Here is an 18310-nt window from a genome sequence, read left to right as displayed (position 1 = left end):
TTATAATAGTGCTGTATTACAAATGAACCAGTAAAGGTTAGGCCTCTTTCACACAACGTATATGGCTGCCGCGTTCTAGATTTATGAACGGCTGCTAGCATACAGCTGCCATATAAGTGTATTGTGCATGGCACGGTACAGTGAGGACGTGTGTCACTGTGCCGTTTTACAAAAAAGATAGAACTTTCTCTATATTTTGCCATTCATACGACCCAGCAGCATATGGAGCTTCCATATGGAGAGGGGAGGAGTGAGGAGCGCTACGTATGGTACGAAAGAAGTCTTACTGGGACTACACGACAGCATAGTCCATGGGATCATATAGTAGATCTGCCTTCTTCATTCAAGGGTCTTCTTCATATCTACATAATGTGCAGAACTAAAATCCCAACACCCATTATATGGGTAATGAATGGAATTTAAACATTTCTTTGCATTATAATTATTTTGAGACAATGTATAGTATTATTATTATTTGGGCCCTAAAGGTGCCCGAAACACTTTGAGGCCCCTAATAGCCATTATATAAAAAAAACAATGTTAGTGCTCTAATTCCACAATAAAATGTTAAGATTGAGAATTCCACAGAACGGTCTCATCCAGTTCCTTATAGATCGAAGATTGAAGAAATTCCTCAGTAATTCCTCCTGTCGCGATGTTCACTTCTCTGTACTGGATCCTGTGGGAGACCACGCTACACTGTCATGCACTCGATCACAGCACCGGTCCTGTATGTGGACAGATGGTGCAGATCTCCAAGGATAAGAGTAAAATGAATTTTATTCCAGCATAGTCACAAAGAGAATATTAAAAGCACTGAAATGAAAATGGTTAAAAACGGCAGAGGACAAAAATATTCTGTTTGTGAGTATGCTGGAATAAAATTCATTTTACTCTTATCCTTGGTGATCTGCACCATCTGTCCACATTCTTCCTGATACAGGACCGGTGCGGTGATCGAGTGCACAAGACTGTAGCGTGGTCTCCCACAGGATCCAGTATAGAGAAGTGAACATCGTGACAGGAGGAATTACTGAGGAAATTTCTTCAATCTCCGATCTATAAGGAACTAACATTGTTTTTTTATGTGTGTTTTTCTGGCTAATTTGGGAGTGTGCCAAGTTAGAAGCTCCTCCAGTATTTGCCTCTTTTTTTCCCAGACACTACAACACAAATTTTTCCTAGCAGCCATTATGGCTGCAACAGCGGTACTTACACCCATGTCCTGATTTGTCAGTGACTATTTTGCATATTGCCATGTATGTACCATGGGCTATTTTTTATGAATTTCTAGGACTTTATTTTAAAGGACATTTACCACCAGGATGAAGGATTGTAAACCAAGCCCACTGACATACTAGTGTATTCCCCCTTTGGCAGAATCCGATCTTCTTGAAGCTTCCTATACTTTAGTTTTTGAGACGAAAAGCCATAATAATTATGCAAATGAGCATGAGGAGCTCCATGCTCCATTAACATGGAGCCTGGAACTCCTCGAGCTCATTTGCATAATTTTAAAAGCCTTTTTTTAAATTAAAAATCGGGGCACATCATAAGCTAAAAGGGGGAATACACCAGTATTTCAGTAGGCTTGCTATGCAATCCTTGATCCTGGTGGTAGATGTCCTTTAATGTTATCTGCTACTTTTACTAAGGAGATAAAAGAATGTACTGCAGCTATTGTGCAAGTTCTGTGGCCATACCATTTCCAGACTCAGTGCCATACATGGTATAGTGGCTTTACCTGGTATATATGTGAATTGGATATATGTGAACCAGATAAAGCTACTATGGTGAAGACAGCACTGTGCCTGGTTGATCAGTAGTGTGCCAGTAGTCAGATCCTCACCAATCTGATATAAATGGCCTGTGCCAAGGATAATCCATCAATTGTAAAGTCCTACAAACTGACTTTAGAGGTAAATCACTTGGTAACATGGACACCTCCACCACTTTATCAGCAATAAAGAATACCAGTAGACAGAACATATACATCAGTTTTACAAAACATATTTATTTAAACATTTCCGTGACATTTTATCATCACAAAGGTGCAAAATAAGCAAAATAGAATATTACTTTTCACAGAAAAGAACATTTCATCTCAGTACATTTACCAAGATTTGCTTTTGCCAGGAAACACAACATATAGGACATGATGTAGAGAACACAGCGTAGGTTCCATCCTTCATAGAAGGGAAATCCTACATCAGCATTTGTGGAACTTCCTCTGTTTACCAAACACACAAAAAGAAACTATTGTTTATCGGAACACATAGTGACTTATTCGGTTAAAGTTAAGGAGCCAGATCCTGTGCCTTCATCTGCTAAATGGGGTTACAATAGGAAATTCTAATGTTGGACAAAAGAGCTTCCTAATAGGGGGCATATGGGTTGGTGACTTGTTATACAAACACTCAGCTTTAGAAAGAAACAATAATTCTATCATAGGAATGTATCAAAAATAAAGTATGAGTCAAAAATATATTAAATCTCTATCTCCCAGTATACTTGATCCTTGCATTGGAGTCCATATATAAATCAAGTTATCACCAGGGCCGCCACAGGTCAGCGGGGCTGTAGTCCTGAGCACCCTGCTTGACGATCACTTGATTGAAAGACCTCAGGGGATGGCATGCACTTTCATTTGCAGACTTGCATTTCTGGGTTTCCATCCATAAGTCCATCTGTTGGACTAGGTGCTTGTCATGGGGTGCAAATTCTATATCCTTTAGAGATGTAGGGTAGGCTTCTTTATATGTAGCCACGGCTAAGATAAAACAAAATACCATACATTAGCATGATTTACATTTTTAAATATAATAGATAGAACATATGCTATTATATCATCAAAGGTGTAATGTGATATTATGGGAATATGTTTAATCTATACTAATACATTTCTAATTTAATAGAGGAGACATTTAGCCCATTAGGCACTTGCTGTAGTTACAAATATAAAAGAATTTTGCTATTGAAAAGAAGAACTCTCTCCAAGTATCAGCAACTTTTCAAAATTTCATATATAACATTTTAGAAAAAACTGGTCAAATAATTCCTAACAAGTATAATTTTTCCTGGCCATAATGAGCAGAATTGACCCTTGTGTGAGTATATCAGATGACTGGGAGTATTGTATAACTAAAGAACTAAGGATAAGCTCTCTTACCTTTGGTTGCACGGTGGAGCTGTTGTCTCAGTAAGTTGACCGTCATCTCCAGGATATCGGCTTTCTCAGGTTTGGAGGGGAGCTGATGTCTCTGAAACTCCTTCTCCAGTAGGATGCGCAGCTGCTCGATGCTGCTGTTAATGCGATCTCTCCTCATCTTCTCTATCACTGGCTTTCTCAGCTATAGAAAAATAAATATTTCATTATTACAATGCTCTGCTATCCATATCATTTTTACTGTGAAACTCTATGAAACTTTACTATGAAACTCTCTTTCAGATTATGGTTACCCTATAGATATGTTTACCTTAGAGGTAACCACTGTAGAAGTGTGGCACTCAATATAAACTGCTGCTTCTACCCCTCTATAAGGGGAACATGCCTTGATAAACTACTTTAAACAAATTCAGTAATGCTTAGTCACTAACTTTTTTTTACTACACATTGGATAAATCTCAATCCCAAGAATGAGTAAAAATAATTTAAATCTCCAAAAAGAAAACATTTTTAAATCCCCCAAAAAGTCATTTTAAAAAAACTACAAGTTACAAATGAAAAGCTCATAAAAATGACAAATCTCAAAATGCGAAAAAATGATTCCCCTCTAATAAATTAAAAAAAACAGATTTAAACAATTAGTGAATTACTCATTTCTACTTAGATAAGCCTCTTACCTTACGCATCCCAAAGTTGCTTTGAGAGTCTTCTATTTTATTAATAGGAGCCATGCTGTAGCAATAAAATCCCAGGTAAGATCCTTTCTCTGGTGAGTCAGGCAGTGAGTGTCTGCTAGGAATGGCTGAAGCCGCCCTTTATACCCCTCTATTTGCATAACAGAGTGTGAAGTTTTCCCTCTGTAGAAGTTCCCACAGTCTTCAGCCAATGGGTGATGTGGCCCAGACAATAGAAGTGTGTTAGGAGGCCCAGCATCTGGAGCGGGTCATAAAATTAAAGGAAGAGAAGTGTGGGAGAGTCTTATAACACTAGGACTTGCTGCAATTGATCTCCTTGGTTCTTCCTTTGGCAGCTGTTGTTATCAAAACATTGAGTTTTTTGAGCTCATTAAAAGTTCATATTATCCCCCTGGCACATGACGGGTCATAAAGATACGGCATGTGCGATCACAATTCATGTAGCCAGAAGCTGAGCACAATTGTGCTACAAGTTATACGGCACATGTCTCCTCTGCTAGGCCAATCTTTACCTTGATAGTGATTTTTATGCAGGGCCCCAACAGCCCTCTTGACTTTTGTAAGGTGAGTCCTAATTAACCCTTTCATAAACTTTAACATAAAACCAAGACACGTCAATCTCTTAGTGTATGTAAAGATCTCCCGTTTATCTATCTATCTCAAAATCATAATATCACAGACAGAAGAGTAGGCGTGAATAGTATACTGTAAAGTTATTGGTCATCAGCATATTCTGGGGGAAAAAAAATTATTTATTGTGCTCAGTTCTCAGAGACCTTGTACACAGACATTGTTTATACTAATGCTGAGAAGAATAAGATAAGTGGACTCCAGAATCATAATATAATCAAGGACAGACTGGCTTCTCATTAGATGTCAAAGGGTATTAGCTGACAGGCCAGCAAACAGGTTACATAAAATGAAGTTTGAATCATGACATTAACTTGATATGGCCCAGGGGTTTCAAGGTAGATAACACCAATATATACTAAAATGAAGATATGTGCCTTATTTTGCATATTTTATTCAATCATTTTGGGTAATAGAGTAACAGGATATTTTTTTAAGTGTTAAGGGAGCACTCTATCTTGTCCTAATGTTTGTCCCACAGAATCCAAGTAAGATATAGATGTTTTACAGGTAAATAAGACATTTCCTTTGTTTTCGATATCCAGAAAATGCAACTTTTCATTTTGATTTAAAAAAAATTAGATTAGATTAGATTTTTTCTTTTTTTTCAGAAGAGATTAATTTACATCTCTTACTGATAAAGAGGGTTGTGCCTTTGGGGGCTAGGACATGATACTTAGCATCACAATATCTAAATGTGAATACTGTTAAAGAATGAACTTCCCACAGAAGACCTACAAAAGGCCTTTGATGTTATCCGGGTCTTTCATGGGAAAGAGGCCTAAACCCCACCCTGAACCTCCTCCTCCCGCACCTATGGGCCTTTGACAAGTGAGTGTCACATCTCACAAACCTCTGTAAAACACACTCTTAACTTTTGGAATCTAGTAGGCAGGATTTTCCCAGACAATCATCCGGAGATATATTCTTGTACAACAGTTTTCATGTGAGCTCTAAAAATATAGTATTTAATCAAATCTATATATTCTGATCCCTTATAAAGAATGGCTGGATCATTCACTGTCCCCTGGTTCCCCCTTCCTCCTCATAGATTGTAAACTCTTGCTAGCATGGCCCTCGTTCTTTTTCTTTCATATGATGAAGTTATAACTCTGTATGTTCTCATGTTGTTTGCATATGTGCCTGATGATTTGTAAAGTTCTGCAGAATATGAGTAATAAATTAATAATTCAAATTGATGCTAACATCATGTCTGACAAAGAGAACTAGTATTTTCGAAAAAATATCACTTGATTTCTTTAGTCTTCTTCTGCTCTCTATGGGAAAAACACTATACTACTAAGATTATATTATCCAAGCCAAAAGTTATCCACAATGTTATTTAATACAAGGAACATCTTCCAAGGGGGAAAAAAAAAAGATATTATTATTATTATTATTATTATTATTATTATACAAAATGCTTTAATTATTTATTATATTACATGTAGATTTTCGGTATTTTAAATCAGATGGTGATACAGAAACTCATTTATTTCTCATTTATCACTGAAAAGTAATATACATTTGTATAGATTATAATGTAGACAACTTAATGTATAGTAGCTATAGTGAGGTAACAGTCACACCAATCTATGGCGTCTTAAAGAATTTCTAAGTCACCACTATTAAAAATGGAGTAATGGAAGTAAAACCTACAATAGATTTTACATTTGGGTTTCCTACTTGTTAAAGGAAGGTCTGGACAAATATTTGAAAAAATATAGTGTGTTGATACTATAAACTTCTGAGTCAATGTGATGTCATATTTTGGGATTATACTTTTTTATATAGATAATACTACCTTGTTACCAGTAGGGGTCACTAAAGCATTTTAATGTGTATTAAGCCCATAGCATCATCATGTTAACAGCCTGCGGGAATGCTGTATGATTGTTGATTTGTATGACATAATTTAATGTGTACATAATTTAAATTCTTGTAATACTTTGTGTGAAACCTTACTGTCATATGAGGACCTACTTACTATATACCAGTAATTTCTGCTTCAAGCCCTCAAGGTTCAGACAAGAAGATATGTGGTGCAAAAAGAAACTACATTTTTATTAAACAAATTAAAACACAAATTTGCTACCCTACTACGGACACCAATCACAACTGAAGAATTCTCAGGTTGAAACTTTCTGTTTAAGTAACAGACACAGCAATACTAAAAAAAGGGATGCCTCTGTACTGCCTAACAGTGTAATCCTTACAAACATTGTACATGCCACCCGCTGTGAAACAGCTGGGGTAGGTTTCTCCCTGAATTTAATGAAGTGTTCTTCTTCACACTTTTGTGTCCTCCTTCACTTCCAAGTTCTGCACCCACTGCCATCACACTCATTGTTATGAGGAACCACAGGGAAGAGGGTACAGGGATCTGTGAGAAAAGTCCAAGATTACTTCTATAAAACAGATGACACATTATAAAATCCAAGCTGTCCTGCAGGCTGGTTCCATCATAGACATTTGTGTTTGGACATGTGGTTTAATCGAAACTCTAAAGTGTGTCTGCTTTACGTTCTACCATGTTTCTTTAATGATATGTTCAACCTAAGCTTACGTTACGTCAAATGTCTGCATTGTAGATTGTTTCTGGCAACCAACAGCCCCACCGATGGCTGAAATAAATAGGCAGAAGAGCTGTGCCCCTTTGACTCTAAATACCTCCATTGTGCTTTGTGAAATTTAACCTCCCAAAAAAAATCTGTTAAAGTTAATAGGGCCCATTGCTTGACTTAGAGCTTCTATCCATTTGTTTCTGTGAATACTTGGGTTTCTGCACCTGGAACATGGAACCTCATGGATCGAAACTTTCATAAGTTTTGTAAAAGAACAGGGAGCCATGGAGCCAGGCCATATGTATCACTCTATCTTTTTTCCGTCAGAGGAATGATACAGTGACACATGTTGTGCTCACCATACCCTGCCTATGACGGCCGTATGCTAGCTGACGTTTAAAACTTTGTTCATGTGAAAGGGGTCTAAGATGATACATCTTACTTACACTATGCGTCTCTAATAGGGCATGCTACAACTAATGGCATTGTCTTTTTTAAATGTTATCTTTCCATACCTACATTTTCACAGTTGAAGGGACCAGATTTTAACCCCTACAGCCTCTGAACTTGATGCATCCAATGAAAATATAACTATTCTCTAATCATTTTCACTTGATTTTGGAACCTATTTTATTTATAGGTAAATGGGGAAGATTTCACATAAAAGAGAGAATTCTAGAAAGGGGGTAGTAAATTAATTTATACTACCTCCATTATACTACTACCTGAGGGGTATAGTAGTGTAGTAGGGGAAAATCTGGTGACAGGTTCTCAGCATATGCCTGTTCTTCCCAAGCCAGTAATGATATAAACTGATCTCAAGATGCTGAGCCTTGTAAACATAGGCTTTAAGGCATAACATACAAAGGGATAACTTTTCTGACCAAACATATTTGAGTTTTCCTGGGGTTCTTCCCTTATAAAAGATAGGTGAAAACAGCAATTTTAATGCTTGAAGGCATCTGCCTGACAGCTCAGAGACCAAAGCTGGGTGTGAAAGTGTGCCTGGCACAAGTATGTGAGAAATACCATACAGGTGCCAAGAGGAAGCCCCACTTGTACTTGTACCAGCAGCCATATTACATCTATGGGAAGTCATGTTTCCCAGGCAGTAAAGCAATGTTCCTATCAGTCTACTGTGTTATAAATTGACTTTAGTTCTAAATAAATTGCACTGATAGATACAATGGCAGCTTTTGACTTCCTCTTATCTTATCCAGGTGGAGAAATTCTGTCTACGAATTTAGAAAAGAAAAATAAATTGGAGCTGTCATAGCAATCATATGCCAATAGTGACACCAAGCAATTGTAAAGTAATTTTATAAAATGAAAAATAACTTGTGCTTCCTAGTGTTAAATGGTGGGATGTCAATGGACTTATGTCATGAGCCTACAGTATAATACTTGAAAGCAGCTGCTTGATATCAGCTCCAATGCCATTGTAGTGCTAGGTGTGAAAGTGTGCCTGGCACAAGCATGTGAAAGATGCCGCACATGTGCTAAAAGGAAGCCTCCCTTGTAGTTGTGCTGACATTACACCTATGGCAGTTATATTTCCCTACCAGTTGAAGAGTTTTCCTCTAGGCCCTGTGTTCAGTTCCTGATACATTGTAGTGATAGGTACAGTGGAAGCTCTGGACTTCCTCTTCTCCCAGGCAAGTGTGATAATCCACACCTTCATACCAGGCACACTTCCAGTCTCATGGACAAGTGCCTGCAGAGCTATTAGGACTAATGTCTTTTGTTGTAAGAGCCAGGCTGAGATCAAAAGGGGGCAAGGTGTGAAAGTGTGCTGCTCCGAAGGGGTCCCTTTACACTTAGCTCATCAAAGGACAGAGTGTGTGAGGGGGATTGGGGGAGAACTGGAATTACACACTGCAACTCTTACAGTGCAGTCATATTCACCTTTTATAAAGTATAATCATATAGGGACACTGAGAGAATGATGCAGTTGATGACTTTAATGCAACCTCTACTAGGCAAGACCAATCATACACCATCGAAAGGGTATGCAAAAGATCACAAGCACACATTGCACTAAACTTTTTTCTTTTCCTTTGTCCACTGCTTTTGGACCAATACTTATATTTCCTGACTCCTTCATACACATGGATGGCTTAGGTCAGTGTAGGGAAAGAAGAAAATCACAGAATTGTCATATTTGGCCAATACTTAGCTAATGTGTAAGGAGGTCTCTAGACACTTATTAGGGCTTCTCTGCCTGAAAAACAGATAGACGCCATGAAATAATTGCAATGTCTTGTGAACCTTTAGCTTTTGTAGGCAGGAAAAGGCAGGTTAAGATCTATACAGTATATTTGAGATAGGTAAATGGCCACAGGTTGGACACCAATAGTCTAAGAAAAACCGCCTTTCACTCATAAATATCTGGTACATTTATACAGAAGCTTCTGGGCCAAATCTTTAAGACGTCCTCATATGTCTTCCTCTGAGCCACTGAGACCTTTAGGCCTGGCTGGGCCATCTAATTTATAAGGGTGGCCGCCGCAATCTTTCCCAATGATAGATTTTGGGGAGATAAGGATCCGGCAGTCATTCTTTGGGGATCCTCTTGCAGCTCAGTATGCTTGTTCCACTTGGCCAACTCCATCTGTTGAAGGAATCAGCCAGGTAGCTTCTTTGGCGGATGGCCATAGTGAATGGTCAACTTTAATCATGGACGACAATATATATATTTCCTAGTTGCTTATTTTTCTTTAGGCGTCTGGCTACATATGAAGAAAGTGTAAAAGTGTGCCGAGCACAACCTGTGAGAAGTCCCATACATGTGTAAAAAGGAGGGCCACCTTAAAGGAATATTAGACCTATGGGCAGCTGTAGTAGACAGTAATTCTCTCCACCATTGCTTTGAATGAGTTTCAGTTCCTGATACATTGAAGTGAAGGATTCAATGGAAGTCACGGTTTCCCTCTTGTCCCAGGCAGGTGTGATAATTTACACCTTTCTGACAGGCACACTTCCAGTCTCATGGACAAGTGGCTGTTAGAGCTATTAGGCCTAATGTCTTTTGTTAGACTGGGATCAAAAGTAGCCAAGGTGTGAAAGTGTGCTGCTTTGATGGGGTCCCTTCACACAAAGCTCATCAAAGGACAAGAAGAGAGGTAGGCAGGGGGAGATACCCAGACTTAAACACAACTTAGAGATTTCAAGTTCAAAAATAAAAACCCATGTAATGAGAAGATACATTAATGTTGACCTTTTTTTACGTATATATCTTAGATATAAAAAATGGCTAAAAAAAGAGATGTTTTAAAACAACAAAATAACACTAATGCGACTGATCATTGGTTTGTTTATGTGGTAGTGAGAGATACCATATATCAGAAAAGCCCTGTTTTTTATTGTTTTCTTTTTCCTCCCTTTACTATTTTTTGAAATATAAGAAAACCTCCTTTGCTGTCTTTCATTGGTTGTCTGCTAAACACTTGACAGCTATTCTACAAGACCTCTTCCTAACACATGCTTGTTTGACTCTATGAGAGGAGAGGGATGGGAGAGGGAGGAGAGGGTGAAATATAATTTCTATAATTCTCTCTTTTATGTAAAATCTTACCCCGTTTTAGTATTTATAAGTCAAAAGATTTTTGCTTCTGTGTCTTAGAACACCTTTAATTTAAGAATGGTTTTCCATAAAATAATTATGAAATATGGATTAGAAGTGTTGCCGATTTTTTACTATTGATCAATCTATCATCAATTTTTTACATGGTTATCGATTCTATTCTATTATTGATGATTATGAGTTGGTATTATGTGCTATGGTATCAATGTCAGTGTGTAGTGCACAGCAGCAGATGCACTAAAACCTTTTTTATGGTGTGTTCCTTTCCCACACTTTCATGTCTGTCCACACAATACCAGCTCCAGATGCTATCCTGCTCTATCACAGTTTACTGTGACACACGTCCATTGTCCCCGCTGCTGTGTGATTGGCTACTGAGTGTGGGAACCTCTTGTAAGTCCGCTCTCCACACATTGTTATGCAGGCAGAGGGGTATATAGAGGGGCGGCTGCTCACTAGTAGTCAGACATCTACTGCCTCACACAGCACAAGACTAGAGACCCCCAGACACTGCACCATGGCTCCATGTGATATGAGGACCTTGGATCATCAGGCTGCTGGTGGCCTCAGAAAGGTAAGATCCTCTCTTTATTCACAGTGTACCTAGTGTGTCACATATGCATTAGTAGTCTAAATGGTAATGCTGATACAATATTAATAATTGTCATCCTCAGTCATTGTGCACAGAGTTGTGTCTATAGTCTCTATGCTGATTTACATAATTAAAATAAATACATTTTGGACTATATGGATACGAGAGCATTGTAATAATGATATATTTATTTTTCTATAGCTGAGAAAGCCGGTGATAGAGAAGATGAGGAGAGATCGCATTAACAGCAGTATCGAGCAGCTGCGCATCTTACTGGAGAAGGAGTTTCAGAGACATCAGCTTCCCTCCAAACCTGAGAAAGCCGATATCCTGGAGATGACGGTCACCCTCCTGCAGCAGCACATGGCAGAGAGAAGTAAGTGTCTTGTCCCAGCTCCTCACACATCTCATATGTTTCTTACTAAGAGCAGATTGTAGCAGGTGATGGACGCTGTCACTGACATGTATGTCTCTTCTGTTCTAGATGTCACAACCTCCAGCCAAGCCCAGAGAGAAGGCTACTCCAGCTGTGTCCAGGACTCCATCACCTTCCTACCAGTCCAGGACCAAAAAGACAGCAAACCTTTCAGATACTTTAATGGAAACAATGTATCCTATGAGCTGTCCACTAAGATGACCTCCAAAGAACCACATCCAGGTGCTGGATACAAAAGCAAATCCATTTGGAGACCCTGGTGAAGAATTTACATCAACTGGTCTAAGATGGACACTTTCTGCCTTAACGGTCTGCAGGACAATCGTTTGTGAATGAACCCATGTGCAGTCATGATTATGATGATGTAATGTCCACTCTGCTAGTTAGCGGGTGACTATTAGAAGCCAAACCTTTCTCATAGAAAGTTGTGTTTTTCCTTAGCTTAGGGAAGTTACATTGATGTTCCAACATTGGGAACCAAATGTTAACTATTTTTTAGTTACATAGTTTATGTATTTTCACATATTCTTATTGCCACATAGTGCGCCCCTCCTAAATTGTCCTATCAATCCAATGTCCTATTGTATTGTGTACTTGGGTCATACTGCATTCATGATAGGTTGAGGGTTATGTTCTCCATTCTGTCCTGATGGACTCTAATAATACATTACTGTTCTTCTGTGAAGATGATTTAGCAGTGATGATGCTACTGTAACACTTATGTGTATTCCTTAAGTTGATCATGCATTGGTCTTTTTATTGCTGTTTGTGTTGAAATGAAAATGATTTCTGTGAAATTCTGTGGCATTCTGATTGCTTGATTCTTTGTAATTCCATGGTGTATGTTTCTGTATTTCTGTATGCAGATGATTGGATATATATCACATCCAGTGCTCAGTACTTGACAAAATAAATTATTATTATTATATCAAAAAACATTGACTATTTCACTAATTTCATTAACTAACAATGATATTTATTAAACAGTACAGATGTAACATTATACCCAAGCCCTGGTACCTGAAAGGGTCCCAATAAACCCTCTATTCATCAGTATTATAAAGGGCACTTGATAGGAATGTTTTCTGCAAAACATGTTGTAAATCTTTAAAGGGTATATTTATCTCATAAAGTGATGGCATATCAGTAGCTGGTCAGCTATGTCTGTACCAGACACAGCCAAACCTGTCAATCAAATATATCTAAAGCAGTGATCCCCAACCTTTTTCTGCCCATGGACCAGCTGTAAACATACATTTTCTTCAGGGACCAGTTTGGTGGGGGGTTGCGGTTTGCTGTCATAGTTTCATAGCTAAAAATGTATATTTGAATGCTCCACCATAACTCCCTGTGTGCTTAGCTTACATCGTTCCATTTCCTGAAGAAGCGCCCCAACTTGTATTGTCCTTTTTCCTGTAGCATGCTCCCCTCCCATGTCCCCTTTACCGCATTATGTCTTCCCTCCATGTCTCCTTTCCTTTGCTTCCCTCACCATATGCTTCCAATGTCCCCTTTCCCAGCCGAACTCTGTCAAAAACAAAAATACTTACCTTCCTCATTCCCCTGCAACAGTCTTCTCTTCCTTCCCTTCACTAATAGCATGATGTTAGGACATCATGACGCTTGTCGTCAATAGAGCAGTACATTATTTGGTGGGTTTTTTTTCTTATTTTACAGAGGTCAGGCGCGGCCCAGTACCAGGTGTTCCAAGGCCCGGTCTTGGGCCGCGGACCGGTGGTTGGGGAACACTGATCTAAAGGATAGGCTGTCACTATTTTTAATCCAGAAAACATGGATGACAAGAAGCTGATACTACAGCTTATTCTTTAAACAGATAGTAAGAGAAACCATAAATAATTTATTTGCCCTGGATAAAATAATCCCTACCTAGTACTATGTTCTGGTGAATCCCAAAACTTGTCCCTAGTTATATTGTATCTGCCTTTCATCTCAGCTAGGGAGAGGAGCAGACTGGACAAACTGATTAGGAAAGCCAGCTCTGTCCTGGGGGATCCTCTTGACACAGTCCAGGTGGAAGCTAAGAGGAGGACACTGTGTAAATTGAAGTCTATTCTGGAGAATAGCTCCCATCCCTTGCATGAGACTGTGGTGGCATTGGGGAGCACATTCAGTGACCGACTGCTTCACCCCAAATGTGAGAGGGAGCGTTATCGTAAGTCATTCCTCCCCGCTGCCATCAGGCTGTTCAACAAACAAGGCCCAAACAGAAGTAACCTGCGACCCCCACCTAAGCAGTCCCGGCAGGTCCCATCCACAGACTAAACATCAAACTGCCGATCATTGCTTGTCTCTTTTTTTGTCTTTTTATCCCCCTTTTCTTTTTGTTCATTTATCCCTAATATTATTGTTGTCATAGTTTGTACTTCATTCTCTGTACCCTCTCTGCTGCTGTAACGCTGTGAATTTCCCCACTGTGGGACTAATAAAGGATTATCATATCTTTCAGGAAATAGGGAAATATGGGCTAAAGGTGTAACACACTTTTCATTGATAAATATAGAAGTGGTAAGAGAAATAATATACAACCCTTTTATTTTTACTTAATAAATTGTACTAAAAGTTCAGAAAAGAAAGTACAAAGGCATATTTCATCATCATATTAAAGACAGCACATCTATAAAACAAAATTTAGCACATACCATAGGTTTAAAATTATTTTATTAGAAAAACTTAATAGTATTTCTGTTTTTATGCAAAATCTTACCTGTTTGCCTATAAAAAAAAACCCTCCTCCAATGTCACTCCTCCAATGAGCCAAGAAGAGTAATTCTTGCCTCAGATGAGTCACTTTTAGAGGCTGCATGGGGATTGTAACTTCAGACAACCTTTCTATAGAACTTAGAAACATGCTTTTGGTGGCATATTAACGATAACAATATCTTCCTTCAAATCACATCAGGCTTGTTGGTTTGTGAGCTACAAAACCAGATATACAGACAGATAACAAAAAGGTTGGAAATGGATTTTTATGTGCAGCTTTTCACCTATGGTTTTAGTTGCCTAAATATGTGGTTCTATACATCACAGGATAAAAAGCTTGAAGCAATCTGAAAGATGAGATTCTTTTCATTCATATGACACCAAATGTTTAGAACCAAAGATAGGGGTGTCTGAAGTGACACTCCAAATGCAGCATACAAACTTGACTCATTTCAGGCAAATATGACTCTTCTCTGCTCATTTTCACATGACTTTGGAGAAAAACCTACACATTTCATACCCCACATGAGGTGATTAGTAGTTTAATGAGGCTAATCTACTAAGGGTCTCGCATCACACTTTCGGCGGACTGTTCGCTGTTTTTGGGGATTGCACGGCTTGGAGAGGTATTCAGAAGGTGTCTGCACTGACATTGTGTCGCACGCGATCGCTTCTTGGTGCAGCTGCGCTGGCTTCCATGCAACACAAGTTGGACGATCCGACTGATTCGGACTGCACGCGGGATTTAACTTTCAAATTGTGTTGCAAGCTAATGCACTTATGTGCACCACTTAAAAGATGGTGAACTCTGTTGGACATGAGCAGGGAGGCGACACATGCAGGATATCGGGCACATGATCTTAGTGAATCGCAGCATAGTGCATTATTGTCAGACAATGCACTCTCTGTGAACTTCCCTGGGAATGTAAGTAAATGTGCCCCAATGTGTTAAAATCTGGTGACAGGCTCCGTTTAAATGGTATGAATGGAGTGAAATAGCATAGTAAATTATATATTACTTCAGAACCTTATTAACTCCTTACTCCCCATAATCCCAACCTATATGTTAGGCTATTTTCTCCTCTTTATGTATAAAGAACACCTGTTGCCTAATTTAAAGCTGATGGGCCCCAGTGCAAAGTCTATGCCAGGCCCCCAACTATAATGAATGGTTCATAGCACTGATTAGGCAAGCTCTATGAAGCACTGCGTAATCTTTGTGCGCTATACAAATAAAGGAATTATTATTATTATTATATTATTAGTAGTAGTCTTCTCATATGGGAAAATGACACCCCTAAGCCTCTTGGGTCCGGCTCTGACAGCACCCTCTGTACCACCTCAAATTACGCCTCTGAAGAATACCAACTTTAATTGACACTGCCTCATACCCATCATATTGAGGTAACATGTTGGCTTCCAGATTAATTAGTCCTTTAACATGTAACACACTATTAAATTCCTTGCAATAGGTTATCAGTATGAGATTGGTGGGGGTCCGATGCCCAGACTCGTGATACCACATGCACATGATATTGGTGACAAATTGTATAGATTTGTCAGTAAAAACTGAAAACCTGAAACCCTGAAAACCCTTTTAAGGGCCTATTACATGTAGTGAGTATTGGAAACAAGTTGTAGAAATTCACTGTATACAGACCCCTAGTTAGCCATTATACAAGCAAATGCCGGCTTTGGAGCATTTGTGACCATAGTATATACAAACCTTAATATAAACATATATTTAGGGAATATGTTCAATCTGTATAATCTTGTTACTTCAGCTTGTGGTGTTGTCATATAGAGCTACAATAGAGAACAATCTCATGTGTCCCATCTTCACCCCCAGGAGACATAGGAAAACATCCTTCCCTGGCTTTGATGTGACAAGGTGCTGGGCACACTTCCACACCTCTGTGCTAGCAGGGTTCCCAGGCTTATCTGCAATTATTCTAGGGGGGCTTTGTCACAGCTTTGTTTTGTAAATGGGAGCAACACTGGCTCTAATAGAGGACTGTACATATGAATACTGCAAATGTATCATTATGTCCAGGTAATCTGTGTATGTACATTACTCTTCTGAGAACAGAATGAGTGACCATAGTCATAGTGAGTACCATCTATGTACACCATTGTTCTATGGTCATATTTTGATGTGTACTCTTATGTGTAAGGGATATGGTCAATTGTGTTATGGTCATGTCCATAGATCATTTAATATTGCGAGTAAACAAAACTATATAGATATCATGTTCCAGGGTCATGTAAAGACAGGCAGAGGTTGTAGTGCCCTGTACAATAATTATTATGCAGTATAACTGTATTATAGCTGTGTCATATGGCTGGGTCATGATGAGGGTTGTAGTTTCTATGCATTGTGCATAATAGAACAGTATTATGAACATGGTCAATTAATTGCTTATGTTGGGTGGTGTAATTGCATACAGGATATACCATTGTATATATCAGTGTATTCTTATATGTAAAGTGCAAAAAAGAATGTCCATTAGTTGTGTCATATAATAAGACAAGACTAATATAAGTCACCATAAACCTAAGAAGCAGAGTATTATGTCCCATTTACATTCAGCAGATGTCAGGCAAAACATTGAATTCAGTTAGGGATCATCTTCCAAGTCAGAGTCTTTCCCACAGTTATCTTCCTGCTGGTCAGTGAATCCCTCTATTATATTACCACCCCAGATGTTAGTGATGACTGTCCTCAGCAGTTAAATGTGACACACTCCTATTGTCAGTGTCATCTATCTAATACCTGCTGTGTGTGGGAAAGCCTGTGGTCTATAAGGGGAGGGGGCTTCTGCCTATCTGCAGATTTATTACTGCCCAAGGGAAACGCACTCCATACATTTGACATCATAAATATATATATATGTTGTGTCAGATATAGGTTCAATTTCTTCACTTATATATGAGATGTTCCTGGAGCCAGTCGTGGGTTGAAAAGTCAATTGATCAGGCTTATTAGATGCCCATTGGCCCCTATGCACAAATTGTATATTTTAAAAGGATGTTTTAATGATTGTCACGGGCACTAATGCTGGATTCAACACTTAATCATTGGCCTGGGGTCCAGTAACCCCTTGTACTACAAGTCAAGAGGATGAGGCTTGGATCATTAAATGAAGATTAGTGGACCAGCTAATTTTTATGTAGATTGATGTCTTTTAAAGCTAAAGTGAAAATTGTTTGAAATTTTCACTGCTGTACCTATATTCTTTACTGGAGGGCCAGAGACCAAAGAGAATGAGTAAAGAAGACCATACAATACAATAATCCCGCACGGCGCTGTGCACCCTATAAAGGTAGAAGGGGTGGTAGGTGGATGGATGGGACGTGAGGATAGCCCTTTTTTGGGCTAATCCTCCCGTCCCGGGTGTCTTTTACAAAACTTTATTACATGTATATGCTAATTTTTTTATGGGGCGTGGAGTAGCCGGACATGAGGCTACTAGTCGCGGCTACTCCACGCCCCAGTAGCCACGTTACTCCGCCTACCAGGCAATCTTCGGCTCGCAGCTCTTGGTAGCTGTGCGCCCTCGTCCGGGGCAGAACGCAGGCCTTCGGCCGCACGGCCACGGCTCCGGGGCCGGAACTACTGCGCATGCGCAGAACGCAGGGGCCCCGGACGAGGGCGCGCAGCTCCTGGTAATCTCCGAAGATTATCTGGTAGGGGGAGTAACGCGGCTACTGGGGCGTGGAGTTGCCGCGACTAGTAGCCTCATGTCCGGCTACTCCACGCCCCAATAGCCGCATAAAAAATTTAGCATATACATGTAATAAAGTTTTGTAAAAGACACCCGGGATGTGAAGATTAGCCCAAAAAAGGGCTATCCTCACGTCCCATCCATCCACCTACCACCCCTTCTACCTTTATAGGTAGAATCGGGGTGGTAGGTTCCCTT

At 39.3% G+C, this 18310-nt stretch overlaps 2 protein-coding genes across 2 annotated transcripts; one reads left to right on the top strand and one right to left on the bottom strand.

The window, feature by feature from the left end:
- Positions 1-2035: 2035 nt before the first annotated feature.
- Positions 2036-3979, bottom strand: LOC140065712 (transcription factor HES-5-like). The gene is made up of 3 exons (XM_072113289.1): positions 3844-3979; positions 3170-3350; positions 2036-2770 (listed from the first exon to the last, which is right to left on the bottom strand). The coding sequence occupies exons 1-3, from the start codon at positions 3895-3897 to the stop codon at positions 2550-2552; spliced, it is 456 nt and encodes a 151-aa protein (XP_071969390.1). The 5' UTR covers positions 3898-3979; the 3' UTR covers positions 2036-2549.
- Positions 3980-11092: 7113 nt separating this feature from the next.
- Positions 11093-12566, top strand: LOC140065711 (transcription factor HES-5-like). The gene is made up of 3 exons (XM_072113288.1): positions 11093-11212; positions 11432-11606; positions 11715-12566. Exons 1-3 carry the CDS (start codon positions 11156-11158, stop codon positions 11927-11929), a joined length of 447 nt encoding a protein of 148 aa, XP_071969389.1. The 5' UTR covers positions 11093-11155; the 3' UTR covers positions 11930-12566.
- The last annotated feature ends 5744 nt before the right edge of the window (positions 12567-18310 follow it).

This window comes from Engystomops pustulosus, chromosome 6 (assembly GCF_040894005.1).
Source record: "Engystomops pustulosus chromosome 6, aEngPut4.maternal, whole genome shotgun sequence".
Lineage (NCBI taxonomy): Eukaryota > Metazoa > Chordata > Amphibia > Anura > Leptodactylidae > Engystomops > Engystomops pustulosus.
This window is presented reverse-complemented; position numbering and strand designations above follow the sequence as displayed.